The sequence below is a fragment of the Diabrotica undecimpunctata genome, chromosome 1 (assembly GCF_040954645.1).
Source record: "Diabrotica undecimpunctata isolate CICGRU chromosome 1, icDiaUnde3, whole genome shotgun sequence".
Classification (NCBI taxonomy): Eukaryota; Metazoa; Arthropoda; class Insecta; order Coleoptera; family Chrysomelidae; genus Diabrotica; species Diabrotica undecimpunctata.
The window spans coordinates 120,014,987-120,040,608 of NC_092803.1; the positions used below are offsets into that span (position 1 = coordinate 120,014,987).

General features: G+C 33.4%; 1 protein-coding gene across 3 annotated transcripts in view; it reads right to left on the reverse strand.

The window, feature by feature from the left end:
* Window positions 1-25,622, reverse strand: part of Actn (alpha actinin) — a 230,725-nt gene that overhangs the window by 64,376 nt on the left and 140,727 nt on the right. For all 3 annotated transcript variants that reach the window (XM_072547253.1, XM_072547247.1, XM_072547258.1), the window contains exon 2: window positions 1,384-1,618. In XM_072547253.1, coding sequence (XP_072403354.1) covers window positions 1,384-1,618 — 235 coding nt within the window. The remainder of the gene's footprint in view (window positions 1-1,383; window positions 1,619-25,622) is intronic.

The window sequence follows — 25,622 nt, forward strand, 5'->3', positions numbered from 1 at the left end:
AAAAACGTTATGAAATCCTTTTGAAACACTTGTGAGTTAATATCTCAAATCTGACAAAGAAAAGAAACACCCGCAGGCCAGAAACTAGGTATACTGTACGTACTTCACAAAAAGGTTATTATAGTGTGTGAACACACAAAAAACAACACAGAAAAAAGTTACAATAGTGTTAAAAAAGTACGAAGACTCGCTGCGTAGAAATGATGTGTTCAATAAGATGGTGCTCCATTTGAACTGTAGAGATAATGCTAATGCTAGATCTTCTGCCTCTACATACACATGTATGGAGAATCACTCTAGAAAGTGACTTTAATATAAGACCAGCTCAGTATCTCAAAATCTCTGGAGATTTGAAAAGTTGGAACAGCGGTTTATGAAGATGCCCAAAGACATTATGGCTGCAAATCAAGATTATTTCAAGCAGAATTACGAGCAATCAATTGTTGTGCTCAAGGGTGACTAAAAAACAACTTATTTCTTCCAAAATACTTATTATCTCTTGATGCAGAGAGCCAAGATGCACTTAAGGCTCTGAAGTTTACAATTTGTGAATCCTGAACAATTGAAAACTGTAAACAATCCCTTGAGCAACTGGCTTAACACACGGAAGAAATTTTGTAATGGGTTCAGAACATAAAGGACTTGATACTTTTGCTAAACTGAACTCTTTGATTCGTACTGCTCGTTATGCAAAAATACTCAAAAAACTGAACTCAGAGTAATCACAGATGTTCTCACTGGACACTAATCACTTAGATATTATCTCTGTAAAATACGCAAAGTAAATAGAGCAGCTTGCAGATTGCGCGATAGCGGTTAAACATATTGTCTACAACTCCAGAATGACTATGAAACTCCATAAACACATGAAACAAGTCTTTTTAGAACCTCATCAAGTAACAAACGTAGCCCTCAAAAGGATAGTCTTTTCCAGAAACCTGAACCTTTTGCACTAATATATAGTATAGGTATATACAAAACATCTGTCAGGTCTCATTGTGTAAAAGTCTAGGAGACTAAACGATTTCTTTGAAATCCATAACTATACAGTGTTACCACCTATTTTTGAAACACTCAGCACTCAAAAAGAAAATATTTTTAAAATGCCGTTAAAACTATATATACAATATCCTTTAAAGTGCAGTAGACTTTTGCTATATTTACAAGGACTAAATTTTTACTCCATCTCGTAATGTGCGACTTAAAAAATGGATTTCTTTAGTTTTTTTAGATTAAATATCTCGCCCAGACGGCTAAGAGTGTCGGAAGTTTTAATATTGAATATTATTTGTCAAATGCCAAACATTCAAAAGTGTAATAAACCCAACTTTAAGTGAGTATTTCCAAACAAAACCTATCAAATATTCAACAAGACCATCTCACCTTCTGCGCCGATTGATACCAATTTGACTCCCTTGCTAGCGATGAAATCCAAGGCCTTGTTGACGTTGGCGATTTTATGGAATCTCATCTTGCCACGGTCGGGCTTCGGTAGTGTCTCTCCGGATATTACTTCCAACAGCAACATAAGTTTCAGACCATTTCGGAAATCTTCTTCGATGTTGTCGATGCCTGTGCCGGCCTTTCTCAAATGGCTGTTGCACCATGCCGTGAATGTCTGTAAAATAAAAAGAGAGCATTGAAATAACATTCTGGAATTTATTAGCTGTGTCTTAAATATATAATACAAATTACAATGATTTTGAGAAATCAAGTATGTCCCATTTATTTAATTTATGCCACATTTATTGAATAATTCAATTGTTTGTCAGAAATTGTAATAAATCGGTAATATGTATTTATATAATTTAATTTTTGCATGATTACTACCATTTTTATAGTTTGTAATGTATTACCCAATGGGTATTTTCAGAAACTTTGTTGCTGAATACGCAGAAAACATATTCCACTGTTTGTAGCTATAAGACGCTTTTATTTGGATCTTTGTTATCATATCTAGAGAAGATTGGAAAAAGTAAAGCCAATTTTTTTTGGTGCTTAGCTAGAGTCGATCTTAAGATTCTACCTAACATGCTGTATCTTAATTATGAATTTCGTCGTCGTTCTACTTTGTTCACTCTTCATTTTTTTACTTTCATAATATGTACCTAACTGGTAAGCTTATATTCCCTCAATCACCCAAGAAGTATTGTCTGTAGATTTATGTATAGGTATATCATATTACAATTGTCATTGTACATTTTAATTGATTATTAGTCCAGCACCTAGTGCCTCTTCACAATCTACAAATGTTTGAATTTAATCATAATGAACATGGCAGATTTTAATATTTACAAATGATTTTTGAAAGCATAGCTTTCTTTCGTGAGCTGCGGACGGAGCGGCGGATGGCACAAACGTGTGAAAAAAAAAATAAAACCTTCTGTAACGACTGTAACGACAGATCGCGCGACCACACACTTCGCTCGACTAACCACTACGTGGAGTAGTAAACGCAGTCCCATGAGTGTTTATTAATAAAATAAAATAAAACAAAATGAAACAAAATAAAACAAAATAAAATAAAACAAAATGAAACAAAATAAAATAAAACAAAATAAAACAAAATAAAACAAAATAAAATAAAATAAAATAAAATGAAACAAAATAAAACAAAATAAAATAAAACAAAATAAAATAAAAATAAAACAAAATAAAATAAAATAAAACAAAATAAAACAAAATAAAACAAAATAAAATAATATAAAATAAAATAAAAATAAATTAAATTAAAAACCATTGCTCCATGCTTAGACGATAAGAAAGCCCTTCTCAGTCACTCTCGGAGTGTCACACCCCTTTTTTTGTTTTGTGCATTTTTATGCCCAGATTTTCATAATTAAAGTTTTAGACCTTGTAACTGAGGGTTTTGCTTAACAAAGCAGTATAAAGTCATCACAGAAATACAAAAAAAAAGACAAAATTATAAAAAGGAGTTTAAACAGTGATAAAATTACGATTAGATGAATGAAAAGTAAATGGATCTAGCTGCATAAAAAACGGATACAGTATTGTTAGTAGGGCGGCAGAAATAGAGAGAATTAGAGATTAGCGTACATTATGTCGTACAGCTGGACCTTAAGTGACTGAGCATATTAGCAAGTTTTTAAGACAGCTTGGTATTGGACGTAATGGACAAGCGCATGATGAATGTTGGAGGATTCCGAACAGGTATTCGGAAACTGCTATGTTTGGTGGTGCATTGTGTGCTTCCTACTCTTGTATAGAACGCAGGCTTGGGCTGTCAAAAAGTATACCTTTAAAATTAGGGATCCATAGAAAAGCACTTCTAAGGGTATAAAGTGGCTACCGTCTTGTGTCAACGGATGCAGTGACTGTATTGCCTGGGATACAACCAATAGATGTGATAACTGAGGAGCACATAAATAATTGGAGATGAAAGGGTACAGGGGGAACCGAAAAGGTGAGCGAAATAGAGAAAGTGCTGGATGAGTGGCAAAAGAGACGGACGGACGAGAGGGGGCAGACTGATTGGACTAATCATCTTATCACTACCCTTAAAACATGAATAGGTCGTATAAATAGAAAGATAAACTTTATCTAACTCAGGTATTGTCGTGGCATTAAGTTTTGGTTACTATCGGATTTCTAAGGAGACTGATGTTTGTGTGCACAATTCCAAGAGGATACAAAGATACTTACTTCGAAGCATGCTCTGTTTGCATGCGAGGTTAAGATGATAGAAAGACATGAATTTGAGATGGTATTAGGTGAAAGGAGTACATAGGAGGGCCTGATTGAACTGATGCTCCATTAGTGAGAACAATTAAAACCTTCAGAATGCCATGATTTCGAAAGCGATTAAAGAGAAAGAGAGACTGATAGACTTGATGCAGTACTATTACGCTTATTTTCCACCACAGTCTCCTCAGCAACTGAAGATTTTTAGTGGGTAGATATTTACATTACTGCAAATCTGAGGAATGGAAGGAAACGACTGGGAGGACATTTTTAGTCCACTGCTGAGCATAGGCCTCACGTAAATAATTCCATCGCATCTGAACTTGATCTCCTTTAATCCAGTAATATAAAAAAGTATGCAGATCTAATCAACCCCAGAATTGAACAAGAACTCAAACGAGTTGGCGGACATTTATAAAAAATGGAAAATCTAGACATAAGATGGAATACTTGGCATAATTTTAGAACAATGATTAAGAAGATTTCCATAGAGATCTTGGACTAAAGGACATTATCAAGTAAAAGATCATAAAGAAAGATATCGACAACGTATATTCTTATTAAATTAAAAAACAAAGCAATGATTAATGTAATTGTACTATGCAACTAATGTGTGCATAATTATTAAAAAACAAGTTTTTATTAGTATATTGTAATAGTTAGTTTAAAGGTATTCGGCTAGCGAAAAATACCCATTTGTATCTAACCAGCCTACAAAGACATTTCCATAAAAAATTCCTTCAATGGATATTTTCAAAATATGCATCACATGACTATTCCGTTGATTATGATTACGCAATTCAATCATGTATCATTTAAGTATTTTTTTTTTAGAAATAAACGTACATTTATCTATTTTTACTGCATAGCAAATTAAAAGTTATCATTAACTATTTGTTTAGATAGTAAAATTCCTCTGGAAAACACATACACCAGAATAGTAACAATGACGAAACAGCTAGCCTGTATATTTACTCCAAACATTAACTGTATATTAATAGAACAGAATTTTATCTCTGCGGGGCAAGTATTGTGCAAGAAACGAAATGCCATACAGCTTACGTAAAAAAAATACAATGTTTTTCCAAGTAGTTTTAAAACTTAAAGTAAAAGTATATCATTATTTTTCGCATATAATCTTTTAATTGTTATGAAAGTTACATAAACTAATACACAGCTTCACTTTTCAGCGTGTAGAAAATTCTTGTTAAAAAATTTATTGCATTGAAGTAACTCCATTGATTCGTATGTAATTTTAATATATTTCCCCACTCTTTGAACCCCTTAACGGCCAATTTTTTTTTGAAATTTCAAAATTTTACTTATAAATAATTGAAACAATCGCGTTTTATAATTATGAGAATTAAGAATTGTCCAAACATTTATTTATAGGTGTTAGTATTATTTTTTATGTCGAAGTAGGTTAAATGTAAAATTTATCAAAAAGTTTCAATATTGTGTGTATGCTAATCAAATTACGGTACATGTGATGTTGAATTAACGATTATTCTTCTTCCAGTGCACTGGGTTATGGGCAGCGTCTGTTTACACTGGAAGGTGGATGTTTTACACAAAACTGGAGTGTTTCTCGCATTGCGTTATACAAGACAGAGATATGTGTGTGCTAAATAAGCTTCGTCTCCCTTAATGAGAGATGTCTACAGGACCGTACATTAGTTTACGTATGTAAAACAGACACACAAGTTAATTAAAGGATTAAAATATGAAATAATAAATAATAAAATAATTAATACAAAAATAAAAATATGTGTAGAGGGACGTAACAATAATTATCAGAGTTAATATTGTTCTTGATATGGAAGCCTTCATGAAATTGTTTTCTTCTTCTTCTTTTTAGACTTCTCTGGTCCATGTTTGGACATAGGCCTCTCCCAACTCCTTCCATCGGTCTCTATCCTGAGCAACATATTTCCAATTTGTTCCGGCTATTCTTTTAATGTCATCAACCCATCTCATCTGTGGTCTTCCTCTTGGTCGTTTACTTTCGTAAGGTCTCCAATGTTGTATTGTAGTATTCCAACGTTGGTCTTGTCTTTTTGTCTAGCAGTGTGGCCCGCGAAGCTCCATTTAAGTTTCTCAATTTTTGTTGTTATGTCCTCGACTTTTGTTTTGGATCTTACCCAGTCGTTCCTCTTTTTATCTGACAGTGGTGTACCTAACATTGCTCTTTCCATTGTTCTTTCTGTTGTGGCTAGTTTATTCATGTTTGCCTTGGTTAGGGTCCAGGTTTGACATCCGTATGTCATGATAGGAAGGATGTATTGGTTGAACACTTTGCTCCTCAAGTATTGGGGTATTTTGCGGTTCTTAAGTATCCAACTAAGTTCTCCAAATCCTGCCCATGCTAGTCTTGCTCTTCTAGTAATTTCCGAACAATTTCTAGAAATTGTTTTATATATTTGCATTTTTGAATTTTTACCCGTCCTATAAATAGATCACTGGGCGTTAGTGTTATCATAATAGCAAGTATGTATGAATGGGTTAAAAACAGTTATGGAAATTAACATTTTTATTTGCGTCTAATAAAAATAAATTTATGTTTTGTGATATTGTATAAACAAGTTTCACACAATGTTACAGTACATTTTCCACAATAATATAGGGAACTGCTACAGATCGACGAAAATCTAATAAAGTAATATTAGACTTACTTACTCTTTTTTAGAAAAGCCATGAATTTACTAATGTCATATCAATCAGTCGTATGAATATTGGCCCCAATGTCACTTCTTATCTCTGATTTTAGTGGCATATTATCCAACAAACCAGTAATGTTGATCCATGCCTCCTATGAATTTACATATTATATACTTGCGATTAAGAAATACATGTTTTTCTTTGAGCTTGTGATTCCATCTACTAGCTTGTGCGGTAGTTTCTATTTTATCAATATTAGATGCTGGAATAACATACTTATTATCGGTCCATTCGACAAAAAGTATTTCTCCGCTTACAACAAATCGAAAATCATACGATCCACGAGCTTTTTTAGCAAGAGTTTTTGTATCTTGTCTTCGCTAATTTATTCCTCGCTTTCTTTGTGTCCCTTTGCTAATCTATTTTCCCGCAAGGTTCCTGTTGCTCGGTATTTACATTTTTGTAAATAAAATAATAAATCTCTGCTGGTAAATAAATTACTAAAAGGGCGGAAAAAATAATCCAATTTTCAGTGATTTATAATAGGACGCTGGCCTATAATGAATTAATTAAAACCGCGAATTGAATTTGTTATTTTTATTATTTTATGTTTTTAAACGATTTCCATACAACTTCTGTGTTATATCAACTGTTTGTAAGATTCCCACAAAAATAAAAAATAAATTAAACATAGGTACTGGAGTTTTAATGATTACTTTCTATTATATTCATGGAACAAACACAATTAACGAAACCGAAATGTCAATGCCAAAAATTAATGTGATTTACTTACACGATATCAGAATCATAGATAAGAGCTTAGACAAGGAAAGAGAGAGGACAGGTAACATTTATTTAATAAACCTTCGAAAAGTGAAGCCAGTTTCGATGTGAACGCCATGTTTGGTGCCTGTACGTTGCCCATTACTACCTCTCGCAGGGTTATCAGGCCTACTGATTTTTCAGTAGATCTACTGATTGCAACTTAAATTTACTGGTTTACTGAAACACTATATCGATCTACTAAAAAATATGTAATGACAAAATCATGTTCAAAAAGTGATCACTATGTCAGTGTTCAATTATAAATTTTGAAAAAATCTATTTATTGATATATATATATATATATATATATATATATATATATATATATATATATATATATATATATATACCGGCACCTTTCTGGTGCCGGTTTGGCTTCAGTAAATTCCATACGATTACGCGTCCCTTCTCTTTCCTCGTCTAAAAATAAGAGGGTTAGGTTATCATAATTGTTCGTCGCATTCAAATTTGACAGAACTTTTAAATCTCAGTCAAAGTGCGTATTTTATGTTAAGAAATGTCAAAACGACAAAGACTAGGAATAACCTTCAGACAAGATGTAAGGGAGGTCTCTAATGAAAATAAAGACAATAATGACAATAAAAACGCTGATAAGCACAAGAAGAAACATTTTTCCTAGAAGCCCTCAACACAGATCAAATGCGTTTATAACAAGCCGATGTTATTCTTATATGCGATATTTAATTGTTGTCCATGCCAAGACATGGATGTTCGGAAAATGTTTTTTCGGATAATCGAACTGTATTGATAGAGTTACAAATTTATCCACGGGTGAATGAAAGTCATATTTACATACCTACATATGTATTTAGATGTTTAATGACAAATAGAAATTAAACAAAAAAGTGCAGTCTTTGCAACAAAACATTCTAGGTACAATATTGACGAAAATTGAAATTTTTTTTAATTACTAACCCTTAAAAAAATGTAAAAAATCTTCAGTTCTCGCCTGCCGAAGGAAGTCTACCCGTTTACGAGCGGCTAGGTCACATTGTTTTTTGAGGACAGATCTTTTTCATTGCAACATCGAGAAGTTGAGGCGTTATCAAGAAGCAATAACGTTTCCTCTCTTTTACCATATTTTAATTGATGGGCTTTAACAGAAGATATAAAAGTTACTATAAACCATTTCATGAAAATTGTACTATCCAACCAAGTACTCTTTTGCGAAGTGTAAATGATAGCCGCCACAGACATATTAACGTGTGTAGAACAACGTGGTTTCTAGCTTTTACCAATGACATGCATGAACAATCAGTTGCTGCACATCGCATTAGCACAAGCTAAGGCAGTGATACGATCCTTGCTTATTTTAGACTCAGGTGCTGCTAATTCACGACGTGTCGCAAGAGTTTTTTATGGCAAAGCTTTCCAATTGAGCCCAGTTTCGTCTACATTGTAAACGTTTTGGAGACGGCGTAATTTTTTTTCCTTCAGTAACTCCCTTAATTAAATTTAGAATTAATCTGCTGTTAATGAATCAGCAGTTTTTATCCTTGTATTTGAAGCTCATGAATGCCATGTCTTGACTAAAATCGTTTTAACCAGCCTGTGCTTGCTTGAAAATTTGACAGCTCTCCGGATTTTTCCCAATCAGATTATAAATAGATTCTCAGAACAGAATGACGGTATTAGATTTTTGTTTTGATACAGTGCAGCAACAACCGTTGATACGTATTTCGACCTCCTTAAGTCTCTTCAGAACGGTATAGTCACTGCTCTAGAGCAGTGACTATACCGTTCTGAAGAGACTTAAGGAGGTCGAAATACGTATCAACGGTTGTTGCTGCACTGTATCAAAACAAAAATCTAATACCGTCATTCTGTTTTGTTATTTACTTCGTTGGAAGTACGAGAAACTGAATTCACTACGAATTTTGACTAGGATGAACGGCTTGTGGAATGCAATTTTAGATTCCCTTGCCGAGTAATTCATCCAGCTGTTTGTTTCGCAAATTTTAGGAAACACAGTGGTTAAGATTTGAATTCGGTTTCGCTAAGTAGAAATCGTTTGATTTCTCTTTTTGTTAGATTCTCAGAAATCTTAGACTTCTAACAGAGAACCACATTGATATACTAGTAGAATTATTCAATGAAATTTACTACACCGGGGAAATTCCGAATGAATGGCTAATATCTAAGTTTATTCCAATACCCAGAAAACCCAACGCAATGATAATGTGAAGAATATAGAACGATGAACTTGATGAACTATGTTTTAAAAGTCTTCTTGCGAGAGATACATGAAAGTGTCTACAAAAAACTAGAAGATAGAATAACAAAAAACCAACTGAGATTTAGAAAAGGTTTTAGACCAACAAAAATTTAAAGAGACACCTATAAGAAGAGAAGAACGACAAGAATGTGTACTATTCTCTCTACTTTTCAATATGGGTTCAAAGGAGATGTTTAAAAAGGTACTAGAAGACATCAATGATGGCATATCAATCAACGGAACACTAGTGAATAATCTCAGATATGCAAACGATTCAATACTCCTGCGGACAGCGGGGGCTGCAAATTTTGATTGATCGCACTACGCACTACTGCGAGAAGTCAGGTTAACAGTCTGAGGTCTGCTCTATCATAAAATAAATTATAAGGTCAGGTTAACTACGGTTGTAGGCATCGGGTTACCTTGCCTGAGCCCACAGCGTACTGCAAATTGCCTGTTACCACTTGTATCGTAATAACGTCACATATTTGTTATTTTTTTTTTAAATAATTAGTTTATTGGGTAAAACCAGGGGTAATAATAGACGGTTGAAGCGTAGCACTGGCCATGTTACCTTCCTTGTATACCGTAGGCCCTAGATATAGCAGACTACCCTGCTATACTCCCAAAGCCGCGACAGCGGTATAAAACGGGAGACTATTATTATTATTATTATTATAATTAGTTTATTTCACTTTTTGTTGATTTTTTTTTATTTGCTAACTTTCTGTTTTGTTTTACTATTTTTCTTCTAAAAATAGTTGGCGCTCAACTCTTCTACCAACTAAATACTCTTTATTCTTTAATCTTTATTCTTCAATTTTAATTGCCACTTGTTCTAACTGTTCTAAGGACTACTTGTGCTAACAACACAAAGTTTTAAGTAGCTCTTGTTCTCCACTCTTTAATATCTCTACCGAGATGCCATTTTCTACAGCGGTTTTGATGTTGTTTAATTTTTGTAATACTTTCCCTATTTCCTGATCAGTGAGTTCTTTAATTAGCACTCATCAATCTCGTGTAGTAATTCTAATGAAGGTGCTTAAGGTTCTTCTTTACTTTCCTGCGAGTTCAGTATCTCCCCAAAATACTAAATTTTTCATGAATTAATTATAAATTAAAAATATTTTTTTTTCTTGAGTGAGTTTATTTCCTATATCTCAACTATATCAGTCTAATCTCGATTTCATTCAAGTGTTAAATAAATCCTATTTTTGAGTTTATGTTTCAGTCTATTTGAACATGACTGTTTTTACTATAAATTGTTTTCCTTGATATTAGTTTATTGGCCGTTCCTGAATCACGATCAAAGTATGCAACGCTGCCTGTGTGCTGGCTATCTGCCAAATTTCAAAAATATATTTTAACATCGTCCCACAATTTCGTGTAGGTACAGATTTATGTATTTTAAGACATAACAGTAACAATATAAAAAAGTTTTTAAGGAAATTATCTTTGTGGGAGTATATAAAGAGGTTTCATTTCAGAATATGTTTGTCGTTTAAATATTTTATAAACCTGAAATAATGGAAATAAAACGATTAGATGTAAAAAATGGACGAGACAAGAGACAAAACTAGCATAATATCAGAAGCAGAAGCACAATCCACAAAGGGTGGAAAATAAGACTCGATCATGCTTAATTAAAATTTCTGCTTTGTAAGTTTCATTACGTCATAATTGTTTGTTTTCCGTGATTATCATTATTTTACAATTAATAAATCCATTAAAATAGTTTCTAGAAACGGCGTATCACTATAAAATATGCAAATATTAAAAATCACAGTAATAAAATATTTTTCTTCATGCTATTTACATTACTTGGCTATTCTTTGGCAGCTGTGCTTTTAATTTTCAACAGACCATATTTTATTTTCATACACCTCTTGACCTTATTTTATTTTAGTATCAAATTGAGAAAACAAAAACTTTAACCTGTTTCTTTATCAATTTAAATGGAAGTATATAATATAACCATTTATGATAATATATTCCATAAGTAGTATAAACTATATAAATATAGTGATGGCCTTTAAAATACATCAACCTGTCAGATATAACAACGAATCAACGAAATACTAGAACTGTAGAACAATGGAAACAATTAGAGTACCAATAAAAAAACTCCAGAGGTTACACTTCAAGAAAGAGCCAGAAAAGGGTGAAAAGATACCTAAACTTAGAAAACGAAACACTAAACTGACGAAGAATTAATACAAACAAGATTAAAGTAAGAGGACACCCTCTAATAGTGATACTTTAGTCCTGAAATAAGAGATTCAGACTACTAAAGACATCCACACGAGAAATACTGAAGAAAAATAACTTAAGTAAATAAGTAATTATTATAGTCTAAAAATATTCAAAAAGATGTATTCAATCTATATAAACCCAAAATCCAAAACATTCTGCCTGTTATAACATTCTCTGGAAACAGTGATCTTATCCAAAAAAATGAAGAATGGAACTGAGACAAGGACAAACATCCGTTATCTATGAGAAACACAAGTATTAAAAACGAAGAAATGAGAGAAACAATTTCGTAGGATAATTACAGAAATAACGAATGAACAAAAAACCTTGTTAATAGTTTGGTTTAAGCTAACCTAATCTTCTCTTAATACACATAGATATAATTTCAATTTTTTACAAAAGTCGGTTTTATAGGTCTCTAACTATTAAAACGACATGTTTTTTTTTTAATTATTGTTTATTATCAAAATAATCTCCATTGGCGGCGATACAATCATTCCAACGCTTTTCTAATTTCTCGATACCGCCCTTTGGAAAACGATTTATCTTTGCCGTAAAAATAGGCTTCAGTTTCAGCGATTACTTCCTCATCGGAGCGATATCTCTTGCCACTGAGCATTTTTTAGATCTGAAAAAAGGTTGTAGTCACTGGAGGCCAGATCTGGTATATACGGTGGATGCTTAAGCAATCCGAACGCCAATTCGTGTATTTTTGTCATCGTTTTCATCGACCAGTGACAAAGTGCATTTTTTCGAGAACTTGTATTGAAAAGTGAACTTGCCGGCCAAGTATAACTGACTCGTTTGGAAACTGGTACACAAGTCGACTTTCTCGTGCAGGAGCTGATACGAAAATGAAATAGTCTCGGGTTAGTTAGATAGTTAGGCTCAGATGGCTGTGAAGGAGGAGAATTTCGGATGTATTCGAGAATAGGCCTAAATACGGGTTACGCATAGGGAATCATTTCGAATCAACGAGACTTTTTTTTAGAAACTTAACATTTAGGGACACACCAGTATATAATGTGAAAGGCTTTAGGAAGTGCGTGTTTCCCAAATTGACAAAACTCAAATAATTCATTAAAAAAATTCTTGGAAGATAAGGGCCTTAAGAATACAATGCGGTGCCACTTTCGGTAATTAAGAAGCTGATGCATGACGAGTCCCTTGGGTTTGTTAGCCATGGGCGTGGCAAACAAAATTTGGGAGGAAATAATTAGGGGAAATTGTGAGATACTTTGAATATGCTTCAACACAAAAATAAATACTTTTTATTATTCTTCTAAGGAAGGTGACAGACGAGGTCCTCCGATCACAATCGATTCTGGTCTTAAAAGACCCGGGACGTAATTATTTCAAGTTAGTGTAAAAATCTGATTCTTTGATCCGGATCTATTGTGAATGACCCATCTCTAACCTCGAATACTTAGACAAGAATCTAGAAAATAAATTTTCCAAGAGAAAAGAACTTCACACATCGTCCATCCTACTACAACTATGTTGTGATGAATTCCGGAACGACTATATATACACTCCTTTGAATCAATTCTTCTTGGGTACCCTACCACAGGTTTCCTTGTAGGTTTTCCTACTCAGGACATGCGGAGATTCGTTTTACGGTTCCCCGATATAATTGGAGGGCCATAGATGTCATTTCATTTAGGTGATAATAGCCACTATCCCTTCAACCTTTAAATAGAACCTTAAATAAGAACAACAACTATAAAGCACCATTCTTAATCAAGCAAATATAAACAAATAACTGAAATTGGTGAACAAATATAAATATTTAAATAAAATAGACGGTTTAAGTTTGATTTTGTTACAGCGTACCACCATTCGCTGACATGCATATTTCTGCCTCTTGGCTTCATCAGAGCGAACTCACGGCAAGCTCTCCGATTTATATTTACATAAATATTTGAGTTCTTGAATCAGTAATGAATTAAATACTGGAATGGTAATTACATCAAGACTACTACTATACAGACTAGAGACTGTTGGAATTAACAGTAAAACATTCTGTAATTTTATGCTGAAACGAGCTTATCAGCCACTGAAATGTTTTGTGTGGTTCCTCTTGCTGTATAGCATATAAATCAGAAAGATCAGTAAATCGGCATATTCTTACTAAACGAGATCAAATATTGCAACCATGAAAGAAAAAGTTGAAGGAAAAAAGAGTAGCAACACAATACGGTCTTTTACTTAAGAAATATGACTTGCTTCAGTGATGAATAAAAAATAAACTTCTTTAAACAATGTATGTTATACGTTACAATAATTCATTTGTATATTACTTAAGCTGATCAAACAGTAAATCTTTATTAAGAAGGAATTACATAGTTATATATTAAACACATTGTATCACTTCAACTTCTTTAAATGTTGCAAAACTATTTGGCAAGGTAAATTCGATTTAACCTTGATGCCAAGAATTTTAATACGGTCTATATATTCCTAGTACATGTATTTGAAAAAGTGCATTAATGTTTTTTAACTCATTAAATATGATAAAACAGCTGAACATTTGTCAAGTATATGATTTGGATTTGATTCAAATAATCAATTAATTTTATGCTAATGATTAATTTAAGATAAGTTAAATTTTATGGTCGAAGATATTCCAAATTGGGCGTTATTGGGTTACTGCTACGCAGTATCCTAAGAAGTTTGGTCCACGCACCTGGAAAAGACTAAATTTTTTAAGTCAAAGACGGAGAAACAGTTGCCATATTGGTCGCCAACCTAAATCGAGAAGGTTCTTATGAGGAAGAAGTAGAATAACAAAATTTCGAACTTAACCTTTAGTAGTAAAAACTACAGATAATTTTACGCTGTTAACCATAAGGAAAGAATGTAGAAACAAACGAGTACCTCGTCTATCAGTAACAGACATTTGTATTACGTGCTGATTTTCAACAACTCAAATTGCAAATTTCTTAAATTAACAACACTCATATTTTCATTTGTCCAAAGAATTTTTACAAATAAGCATCTTGTCTACAATCTTTCATCTTTCGTACAATCCATAATAAACAAACACATCGAGGATAATGATACAAATCAACGAATCTTTTCCTTGAAGAAAAAGATATAGGTACATGCCCCTTACCCTTAAAATCCTCCAAACCATTGTTGGTACTCCAATTTGTCTACTAATTCCACTTTATCATTCCACATAATCCAGTTTCATGTAAATTGTCTTCCATATACGGTGGGAAATCCGGAATGGAAATCGATTTCGGGATTCACATAATGCGTAATCGTTTGGACATCGATGTTGGTATACACGTAATGCTTTTCTTGCACTACAATTACAAAAGCTATAGATGAAATGCATGCCAGCATACTCTTCCATTAAAAACTAATGACATATTCGCTGTTCGCAATACTAATTATTCTACTATTATAATTTAATATACCGTATCTGAATCTCAATAAACACGAATATGGGATCTGAATGACTTTTTTTGACAGGAAAGCATTAAGAAATGTCATTCAGATCTCCCATATTCGTGTTTAATGATATTCAGATGCCGTATATTGAATGGGTGAGACAGCATGATTCAAAATTATTAATTTAAAAAAATGGACTAAAAACCAACACGTTGAAGCTTTATAACTCAAAAACAATTGATTTATGAGTCTTGGGGCCCAAAGAATTTTAGATCAGCATGACCAAAGTTACCTCTGTGCAAAGTTTTAACCCATTTTATCTCAAACCACTTTTACATAAGAAAAGTTCCTGGTTGATTTATCATCGAATTGTTGACATTTATTATCAATGCTCGAAACTCAGTATTTTTCATTTTTTACACAACCACACGAGACATTCACTTTGGTGTCCTATTACAATTAGGCCAACTTACTGGTCGCTCTGTACTGTCATATTTAATTTATGAAAATGTAAGAACGATAAAGAACTATATAACCGTAAAAAAAATTATTCCGAATTGGTACAATATCTGTTTAGACCACATACTTGTCGAATAATCCTCTTCCAATTTATCGAAAACAACACAATGTGTAATATAAGAAAAAAGTTATAATAAAAAGATTTAGTTATAATAGGAATTATTTAGCACCGGTGGTTTCCTGGGACAAAACAACGCAACAAAAAACACTGCAGTCTTGGAGATAATGGTAGACCTCATACATACATACATGTTACGGATGAAAACATGTTAGGATGTTTCGAAAGAAAAATACTAAGGCGCATCTATGGAGCGGTAAATGAAAATGGTGTCTGGAGAAGACGATACAACTTCGAACTCTATAGGATATACCAGGAACCAGATATCGTAAAACACATAAAGATAGGACGTCTAAGGTGGGTAGGCCATGTTATGCGGATGGAGCAAACCGACCCAGCTAGAAAAACGCTCCTTGATAGACCTATTGGTCAAAGAAGAAGAGGAAGACCCAGAACAAGATTCCTAGATAACATCGATGAAGACATGAGAAATATGGAAATACGTGCTTGGCGGAGGAAGGCGATGGATAGGGACGACTGGAGAAAAATTCTTGGGGAGGCTAGGACCCACACAGGGTTGTAAAGCCAAAATGATGATGATACATACATAACCATGTCAGACATATTGTTCTAGAGGGTGCCTTTAGGCGTAACCGGTCTCAGTGTCTAAAACCGTGTTACCTTAATTAACAACTGGAGATTTTAAGGAATGGAAGATGGAACAACGCAATCTTTGAAGATACTGACATTATAGATACAAAACAAGATTTAGAATTATCACTAAATGTTATCATAAACTAGTGTAAGTAAATACAAAAAAACGCACATAACGTACGGGCGGCTGCCCGCATGTCTTTACCAGGTGTCACTGACGATGGTTTCATATAACCAAAAATGTTGATAAATTTTAAATACCTAATCAACGTTGAATATGTTTACAAAAATATACCTTTTACACAAAGAATTTTTTATACTACCTTTTTATTTAATATGATACGTATGGTATACAGCTAACTACTGAAAACTATTTCCGTGGTGACGTCAATACACTCACTTAATCTACTGGCTAAGCACAACAAAATAACTTTATTATGAATACCACACAACGAAGGATTTAAGCCTACCTTTCGAACCTGATCAGTTAGCAAAAGTAGCTCTGAAATTAAAAATAGATGGCTTCTTTTTTTGGTGCCTATTCGTTTCGAATGTTGGCGATCATTCTGGCTATAATCATTTTATTAACTGATGCTTTAAATAGATTAGTTGTTGTTGTAAAGAACTATTTCCTTAGGTTTTTAACCATGATATTCTTCTTCTCCCAATTCCTCGCTTTTCGAATACTTTGCCTTGAAGGATTATTTTCAGTAACCTGTATCTAGTGCCGTTTCTCATTATGTGTGCGAGATATTCTAACTTTTTCCTTTTAATCGTATACATCACTTCTCTTTCTTTCTCCATTCTTCATAGTACAGTCTTGTTGGTTATCTTGTCCGTCCATGATATCCTTAGGATTCTTCTGTACAGCTACATCTCGAAGGCTTCAAGTTTTTTTCTCCATCGCTTCAGTGGATGTCCAGGATTCAACTCTGTAATATATTATCAAGAAGATATAACATCGTAGGAGCCTTACTTTTATCTCCAGATTAAGGTTGTGGCTTTTAAAGAGTTTGGCCATGTTGTTGAATGCACTCCTAGCCTTCTCTATTCTACATTTTACTTCTTGTGAGTGATCCCATTGTTCATTTACTATTATTGTTCCAAGATAGGTAAGCTGTTTTACTCGGTCCACTGGTGTACTCTTGATATGCAGTTGGACATCTCTAATGTTATTTTTGCTGATGACCATAAATTTAGTCTTTGATATGTTCACTTGTAGTCCAAATCTTTCACTTACTTCATTTACTTTGTTTATTAGTTGCTGAAAACTGTTTAAACTGTCTGCAAAAATAACGCTGTCATCTACATAGCGAATGTTGTTTAGGCGTTCTGCATTTAAAAGGATTCCATGTTCGCAATTTTCCAAAGCTTCACTAAATATTTTCTCTGAATATAGGTTGAATAATATAGGTGAAAGTATACATCCTTGTCTAACGCCTTGCAGAATCTATATCGCTTCCGTCGGTTCATCTCCCAAGATTTGTTCTTATTGTGGCTGATTGGTTCCAGTATAAATTTTGTATTATAAATACACCGGTCTTTATCATCTATTTGGACTTTTGTTAGAACATCCGTTATTTTTCGGTGCTGAACTGTGTCAAATGCTTTTTGGTAGTCCACAAAGCAGGTGTAGATATCGCAAGTCATATCTCTGCATCTTTGGAATAATGCCTGTAGACTAAACAGTGCATCTCTCGTACCTACGCCTCTCATGAATTCAAACTGTATGTCTTGTATTCTCTCTTCGCATAGCTTGTATATTCTGCGATGTATAATTTTAAGGAAAAGTTTTAGTGTATGGCTCATTAGACTTATTAGCCTATATTCTCCGCACTTTTTCGCTCCCTGTTTCATTGGTAACGTAATAAACTCTGAAACTAGCCAGTCTTTTGGAATATTGCTTGTGTCATAGATATTATTGAAGATTTTACATATTATTCGTAAAGATTATCAAGATGTTTAAGAAATTCAGATTGTACTCCGTCTGGTCCTGGAGCTCTCCCTTCTTTTAGTAATATTATGGCTGCTCTTATTTCTGCCACTAGTATAGGTGGTCCTGTTTCCGTAGGTATTGGGGACTGGTTCTCTCTCTCATCAAAAAATAAATTTCGTACGTAATTTTTCCAGATATTATCAATACTCTCTTTGTCCACGATTACCTCTCCGTTGTCATTAACAAGTTTATTTAATCTTCTTCTTTTACATTTGCCTGTAATTTCTCTTACCTTTTTATGCACGTTGAAGTCGTCCTATTTACTTTGTAGAATTTCGATTCCTTGACATTTTTTCTCCAGTAGATCCAGAAAAAATAGATGTAGGGTATACAAAAAAGATCTTTCAGTTTGCAATATCAGCCAAACGACGACTGCTTTATTAACAATCTAAAACTATGATATAATCATACAACACATACTGTGTGAAACCTGTAAGAGTTGAAAAAACTTCTAGCAGATACGGTTTCAGCATCCAAAAATACTTATATATACAAAATATTTAAATTTTCCTCTGTTATTCTTCTTCAAAATGAACTACCAGTCTTATTTATGGCACAATTCTTGAAAAAAAAACTTTAAAATAGTAGAATTTTATAACTAAAGAAGACAACACTAATTAATATTTCACTAGCAATAACCAGAAATCACTCTTAAACACAAAAGCAATAATATTTAATAAATGGCATTTACTTTACCATTAAAACGTATTCAGGTTCACGTTCATGTTTTATAGCTCTTTTCACTTGTTGTGAGTAGGCATAACAAATAAAATTATAAATAGCAAGCAAAAAAGTCATTAGGGAATGACTAGATACACACGACACGACGGGTAGAAAGACTCTTGCAAATAAACTGTAAATCACATATTGAAATTGAAATATTCTGCTATTGTTTACTGGATACATAATTGCAATATATTGGTAATATACTTTTGAAATGTAAAATATTAACAAACAATATATTATTATTTCAAAAGACATTTAAATAAAGTTGATATTTTAAAATATAATTTGTTATTTAAAAACCTTTACTTCGATCATATAGTTAAGTCATCTTTATATTATTATGTATGTATGGCTCACTTAACGTGTGCATTCGGGCGAGTTTCAGATTGTAAAATGTCCCTTAAAGAACTGTCTGAGAAATATTAAATAAAATTAGTCATCCGAAATCACGCGCCGTGAGTGGTGAAATGTAACCAAAGTCACGTGCCCATCATGAATTCTAGGAAATTTGTGAATTTTATCATTGCCAGCGTGTAAGAAAATGTTTGTTTGCTGGTCATTTTGCATTGTAACACTAGAATATTATATTTCTGCTTACAATAATATAAATAATACATTAAATCTAGTGTATAAAAATAAGCTTTCATTTACATTAAAAATGTGTGGACTCAGGATAATCGGAAGTCGACTATATACCTAAAGATCTAAAATACTAAAATTAGTACATTCTTGAATATTCAATTATTTAGTATGTCAATAGAAAAAATACTAGCAACCTCAGATGCTTGTTCGGTTTGTATGTACATAATGTCTTCTAAACACAAGCCAAAACGTGTTTATTTGGAATAAATTGTAGATCGAGTCATGCACTACATGAATCATGTTGTTACAAATACAATACTCCCCGCAATGTATTCTATGTATTGCGTCTACGGCAGTAAACAGAACAAAACGCAATTTATTTCTGAGAAAAATTTAATTCTCTTATGTGTCAAATAACCGAGAAGTCTATTTAATAACGGAATTATTCAATGTCCAGACATTATCGAAAATTATAATGTACGAAATGTGTTTGAACAGCAAAATAAAGGCACAACAGATGAATCAACAGCTGAATCAGCAGATTGCTGCAACTACATAACGAAGCAAATACTTTCATTTTATAAGCTTCAATAAAAATAACGAATTTTAAATATTTTTGATGCTCTGATTTCAAAAATGACTTCTTTCTTTCATAGCAGTTTTTTTCTTTTGAATCGATTGTATAATTTTAACTTCGCTAGATATGCATAAAGGCACCTGGAAATTACCAGACGGACTTAAAGTAAATATAGTAGAGGAAATGCGAATTCTTAATCACTACTGGTTGAAAGATAAGGTAAGGGCAAGAATTCTAAACATTTAAAAAAGGAAATAGGTTCTAAACATGAACGATACAATGTAGAAGTACTTAAAAATTCAAACAAAAATTGAGAATATCAACATCAAACTAGAAAACTAGACATAAATGAAATAAGAAAACATAAATGAAGAGTGGGAAGAGTTCAGAAACATCATGAAAGGAGCAGTTAAATTACTAGGCATGGAAGGTAAACAAAGAAGAACAAGTACGAATGACTGTGTTCACGAAAAATTCAAAAAGCATAGGAGGAATATAAATAACTGCGTAAGGAAGAAAAATAAATCCACAGCACAAAGAAGAGAAAAAATATGAACAAAGAACTTCAAGAGCTACAAGATAGCCAATAGAGGCAAGGAAATTTTACTGGGGGAAAAAAACTTTACGAAAAAAAGTGAACAAAAGCAAGAAAGAATTCAAACAAGAGAAAAGAAGAGATAAGGAGGTAATATATTGACAGAAAAGCAAGAAAAACTAAGAAGATGGAATTCCTGAATGCAACCGAAAATGTTTTAGATTATATTGATATACTAGATTTTTAATTATGTGTTCTTACTGTATGCCATACGCTAAATAAAAAGTAAATTCTCCGCTACTGACACGCTTCTTGCTAGAACTCATATGGACAGCTAATTACGCAATAACTTAAAAAATCACGCGTATGACTCATTTCATTATTTCTTTGCTGGTGTTATAGGAGAAAATGAATAGCGTAACTCTGATGTAGATGTCAGTTTAGAAAGCAATAAATGTACTAGCAAAGTAAATTGCAAATACATAGGTCCAAAGGTGTTTTCAAACTCGATCAAAACAATATTAAATGATTAACTAGTTCCTCCTCATATGGGAACATTATGAACTGCTATATCGAAACCGTAGGAAGAGTATAATAAAGCTATTGCTCTTGTCTAAACTATAAAAGGAGGTTGTAACACGTATGACGCGACTATAGCTAAGAGTTTATCCGTTTTAAGATACGTAATGCAACACCTGAGAGATTACTAGTTGAGAAAATAAATAATTTTGTAACGTTATAAACGTTACATCTTTATTAATTTATTATTTAAATAATTATTTTATTCTAATTTCTTTATTAATTTATCAATTACTTTACCTTAAGTTTCTTTATTACTATTTTTTTTTTTCAAAAAGTAGTTGGCACCCTGTCCTTCTCTTTCTTTCCGGTAGAATAAATATTCGCCCTCTCTCTTTATGTCCGCTAGTAAATATTCTGTTCTATGTTGACAGAAGATCTAATTCCATCATAGGCATACGTCCTATGACATCATTGCTAACTTCATTGCAGTCCCTTCCTACTTTCTGTCGAATCACCTTTCATGGTATTATTATTTTTTGTCAGTAATTGAAATTTATAAAAGAAGACAAAAATTCTTATAAGGTTCATTTTATCGTCAGCAGAACTCTCCTGCGGTGAGTACTTTCATTGTAATATATATTCTATAATTCTGACAGCATTTTCAATATCTCACTTCTTTCGAAACCACGTTTTCAATTTTATGAATGTAGGAATCTAACAAAATTTAGCTAGTTTTAATAATAATTATTATTGTTATAGTCATTGTATTTTAGTTTATTGGCTTTATTGGAGATTTTATGAAATATGTTTATCATGTATCATAATATGTTTAATATGTTTATGTGATATCACTAAATATTTTATGGAATAACTACAGCTGTTAGTAAGACCTACTCACATGCTTTGGAGCCGACAACAGGACCTATAGAGTACTACAACTGATCGTTCAAGGGAAAATAGACAGCAGAAGGGGTCCAGGGAGGAGAAGACACTCGTGGCTCCAAAACTTGCGGCAATGGTTCGGATTGTCATCTGCTGAACTATTCAGATCTGCCGTAAACAAAGTCGGAATAGCCATGTTGATTGCCAACGTTCGGAACGGACAAGGCACATGAAGAAGAAGAAGAAGAACAGGACCTGCCCACATAATCTGCAGGCAACACATTTATTTAGAAGCAAGCAGCCCATCGATGCCATAATAAGTATCATTTAAATTTGTGTACTGTAAAGCATTAGGCAGAGTTGTTTTTGCTATTTAAGTACGTTTTATGTGTTAAATAAACATGATTAGTCAAATAATTGTTTTATTTGCTACCAGATAAGGGTTCATTGCTTAATTCTTAGTTTAAGACAAGACGAATTCACACTTGAGAGACTGAGCTAGGCGAAGCATAGACGATAAGCTCCCGAGGTTGATTTAGGTATTATTTTTATAATAGTATTTTAATTCTCTTTGGTAACAACTAACAAAAGACACAAGCCACAAAAATACTAACAAAACCCAAAAAAGCGGAACGGCCTTTGAGCGCCGAGTCACCGATCTGGGCCTAACCCGGAGCGGGGACTCGGCTCTCGAGCAAGCAATACAGTTCGATGATAAGTCACTAGAGATAGCGGGACTAATTTGAAGTCCCTATAGCGCATCAGCGTGCTATCGGTGGGTGGAGGATGGTCTGGAGCCTTGGGACGGGGTTTAGTGGTTCCTGATTACACAAGCTAATCGCCCTCGCCTCAATGAATTGTGGCACCTGAATATACATGAAAAATGCATATTTCTTCCGGTGCATTCTCATCAATTCGAAGCCATAAGATTGCTAAAAAAATCAACAATTATGGGAGTAAGGGTTGTAAGTATAGATGTTTTTGGTTTAGTGTCATATTTTGGAGAATTTAAATAAGCGTTTCATGCTGTACCAAGTTAAATGCTCTTTAAACTTATTTTAAAAAGACAATAAAAATAAATTCTAAATTAAAAACCGAAAGGAAGAAGTGGAGGATGCCTCTTGAAATATTGAAGACACGATTGATGCTGCAACAGGCCACAAATTACCAGACCCGGGAATTATAAAGTAGGATACGTATTTCAACGAAACGGCCTTCAAAAGTATACAATCAGTACAAGGCACAAATTAAATTAAGTTATTTAAACCTTCGTAAGATACATAGACAATATATTCGTTGCCAGATCATTTTCAGAATATAAAAAAACACAAAATAACTAAAAATGGAAGAAACTTGTAAGGAAAATTTATGATACCACTCTACCTATACAATAAGAAACAAAATATTTCCAGTGATTGTAACAGCATCTTTTGTAATAGAAATCATTATAGTTCTTATACCGAATCACCTGCCTAAAATGTTTGTTATTTCACAAACTAACAATGTCGAATCGCATTGGAATCCATTATGTAATCAAAGAAATTAGTTATTACCTAATCCCCGCTATTATACGACAACAAAAACTTCTGGGCACGTTCTCGTGATTAAGTGTTACAGCTATTTCCTCTCGTTTAGGAGAAACTAGTGCAAATATCAATTAACAAACAAACGATATTTCCTGTCAGTAAAATGTTAAACGGTTTTGCGATTTTCTTGAATGGATTTTTATCTGGGAGTGTGGTTTGGTGATCCGTATGGAATGAGTTTATTTAGACTCGGCCCAGTTACAATTATAGATACACTCGATGACGTCACAACAGTTAAGTTTGTGTAGTAAAGAATAATATGTAGTAACATGCATAAGTTTTATCCGTATGTATCATTCATTACTCCTGCGGAATTTTTAAAGGAACAATATATCTGCATCACTTACAAACAATACATAGGTCGCACGAAAAAAAAATTTTATCATCATCATCAATGGCTCCACAGCCCAGATTAGGCCTTGGCCTGTTCAATTAATCCTTTCCATTCATTCCGATTTCTAGCTTTCGTTTTCCAGTTCTCTCAACTCCTTCTGTACTTGGTACATATAACGCATTTTTAGCCGCCCCTTTGGTCGCTTTCCCACCATTTATTCTTGACTTATTATTCTTCCCGATTCATCCCTATCCATCTCAATATGCCAAGCTGTGTCAACTTTACCACATGATCTCCGTAGGCTTGATACATTTCGAAATTGTACTGTATATCGTTCAAAAAAATAATATTTGCGCTACACCAAATCGTTACTTCTGGTCATTCAATTTGTGGTGTTGGTCCCTTCTTGGAAAAGATTTTTGTGATAAAGCACCCCTAGGCAGCTTAAGAATGGCCTGCCATAATGATAAGTACTTGCACCCTCGTTATTTAGGATTTATACATAAAAACAAGATCAACAAAATTTTGACTTTGACGAAAACTGGGCTCAACGTATCAAAAAAAAGTTATAGAAGAAGCCGAAGATTATGATTTCGAAAATGGGGATGGCTTAAATTGATAGTGATGATTATCGTTCCTTGTAACTATTGATTTAGATATGATTCCCCTCCATATGACATGCTCAACATCAAGGAAATAAACCTGATTTACCAGTTCCTTAGGGAGGCAGGATAACAGTACTAATGTTGGATGTTATATTGTTTAAAATATTCTACTAAATAAAATATTCTAAAAAATGTAACTTTATTATCAATATTAATTCATCTGTTTGGTAGTACATGATAAAAATTGTGACAATTGAAAACTTGGTCTAGAAAAAGTAAAAAATAAAATGGTCTAAAACACGTTTGAGAGCTTTGGGTTACTTTTGTAACATACGAGTATAGGAGAGATATTTATCAGTAGATCTGTTCATTCCTAATCCTATAAATTAATTCGAAAATATAGCAAATCGCACGATCTTGGAGGTTAATTCACGGGTCTGAAACGTGAAACTATGCGGTTCGGTACCAAACGTTTCTTTCCACGGCTCCTGCACCTCATGGTTCTTTAATTGTGGAATAAAAAAGTCAATAATCATGACTTAATAGCGGTCACCATTTACTGTAACGTTCTAGCCAGAATCGTTTTTGAAGAAATACGGAGCAATGATTCCATCAGCCCACACAGCACACCAAACAGTTGGTTTTTCTGGATGTAATGGTCTCAACATACACTTAAGGATTATCTTTACTCCTAATATGGCAGTATTGTTTGTTGACATAGCCATTCAACCAAAAGTAAGCTTCATCGCTAAACAATATTCGCTTATGAAAATCGGAATCAACGGCAATCTCGTTTTGGACCCATTCACAGAATATAGACCTTGCTAGGTGATTGTGTAGCTTCAATTCTTGCACGAGTTGGATTTTGTAAGCACGCAAACCAAGATATTTCCGCAAAATCTTCCATTAAGTGGATGGACACATATCCAACTGCTAAGCACGATAGCGGATAGACTGATTCCGGTCTTCCTCT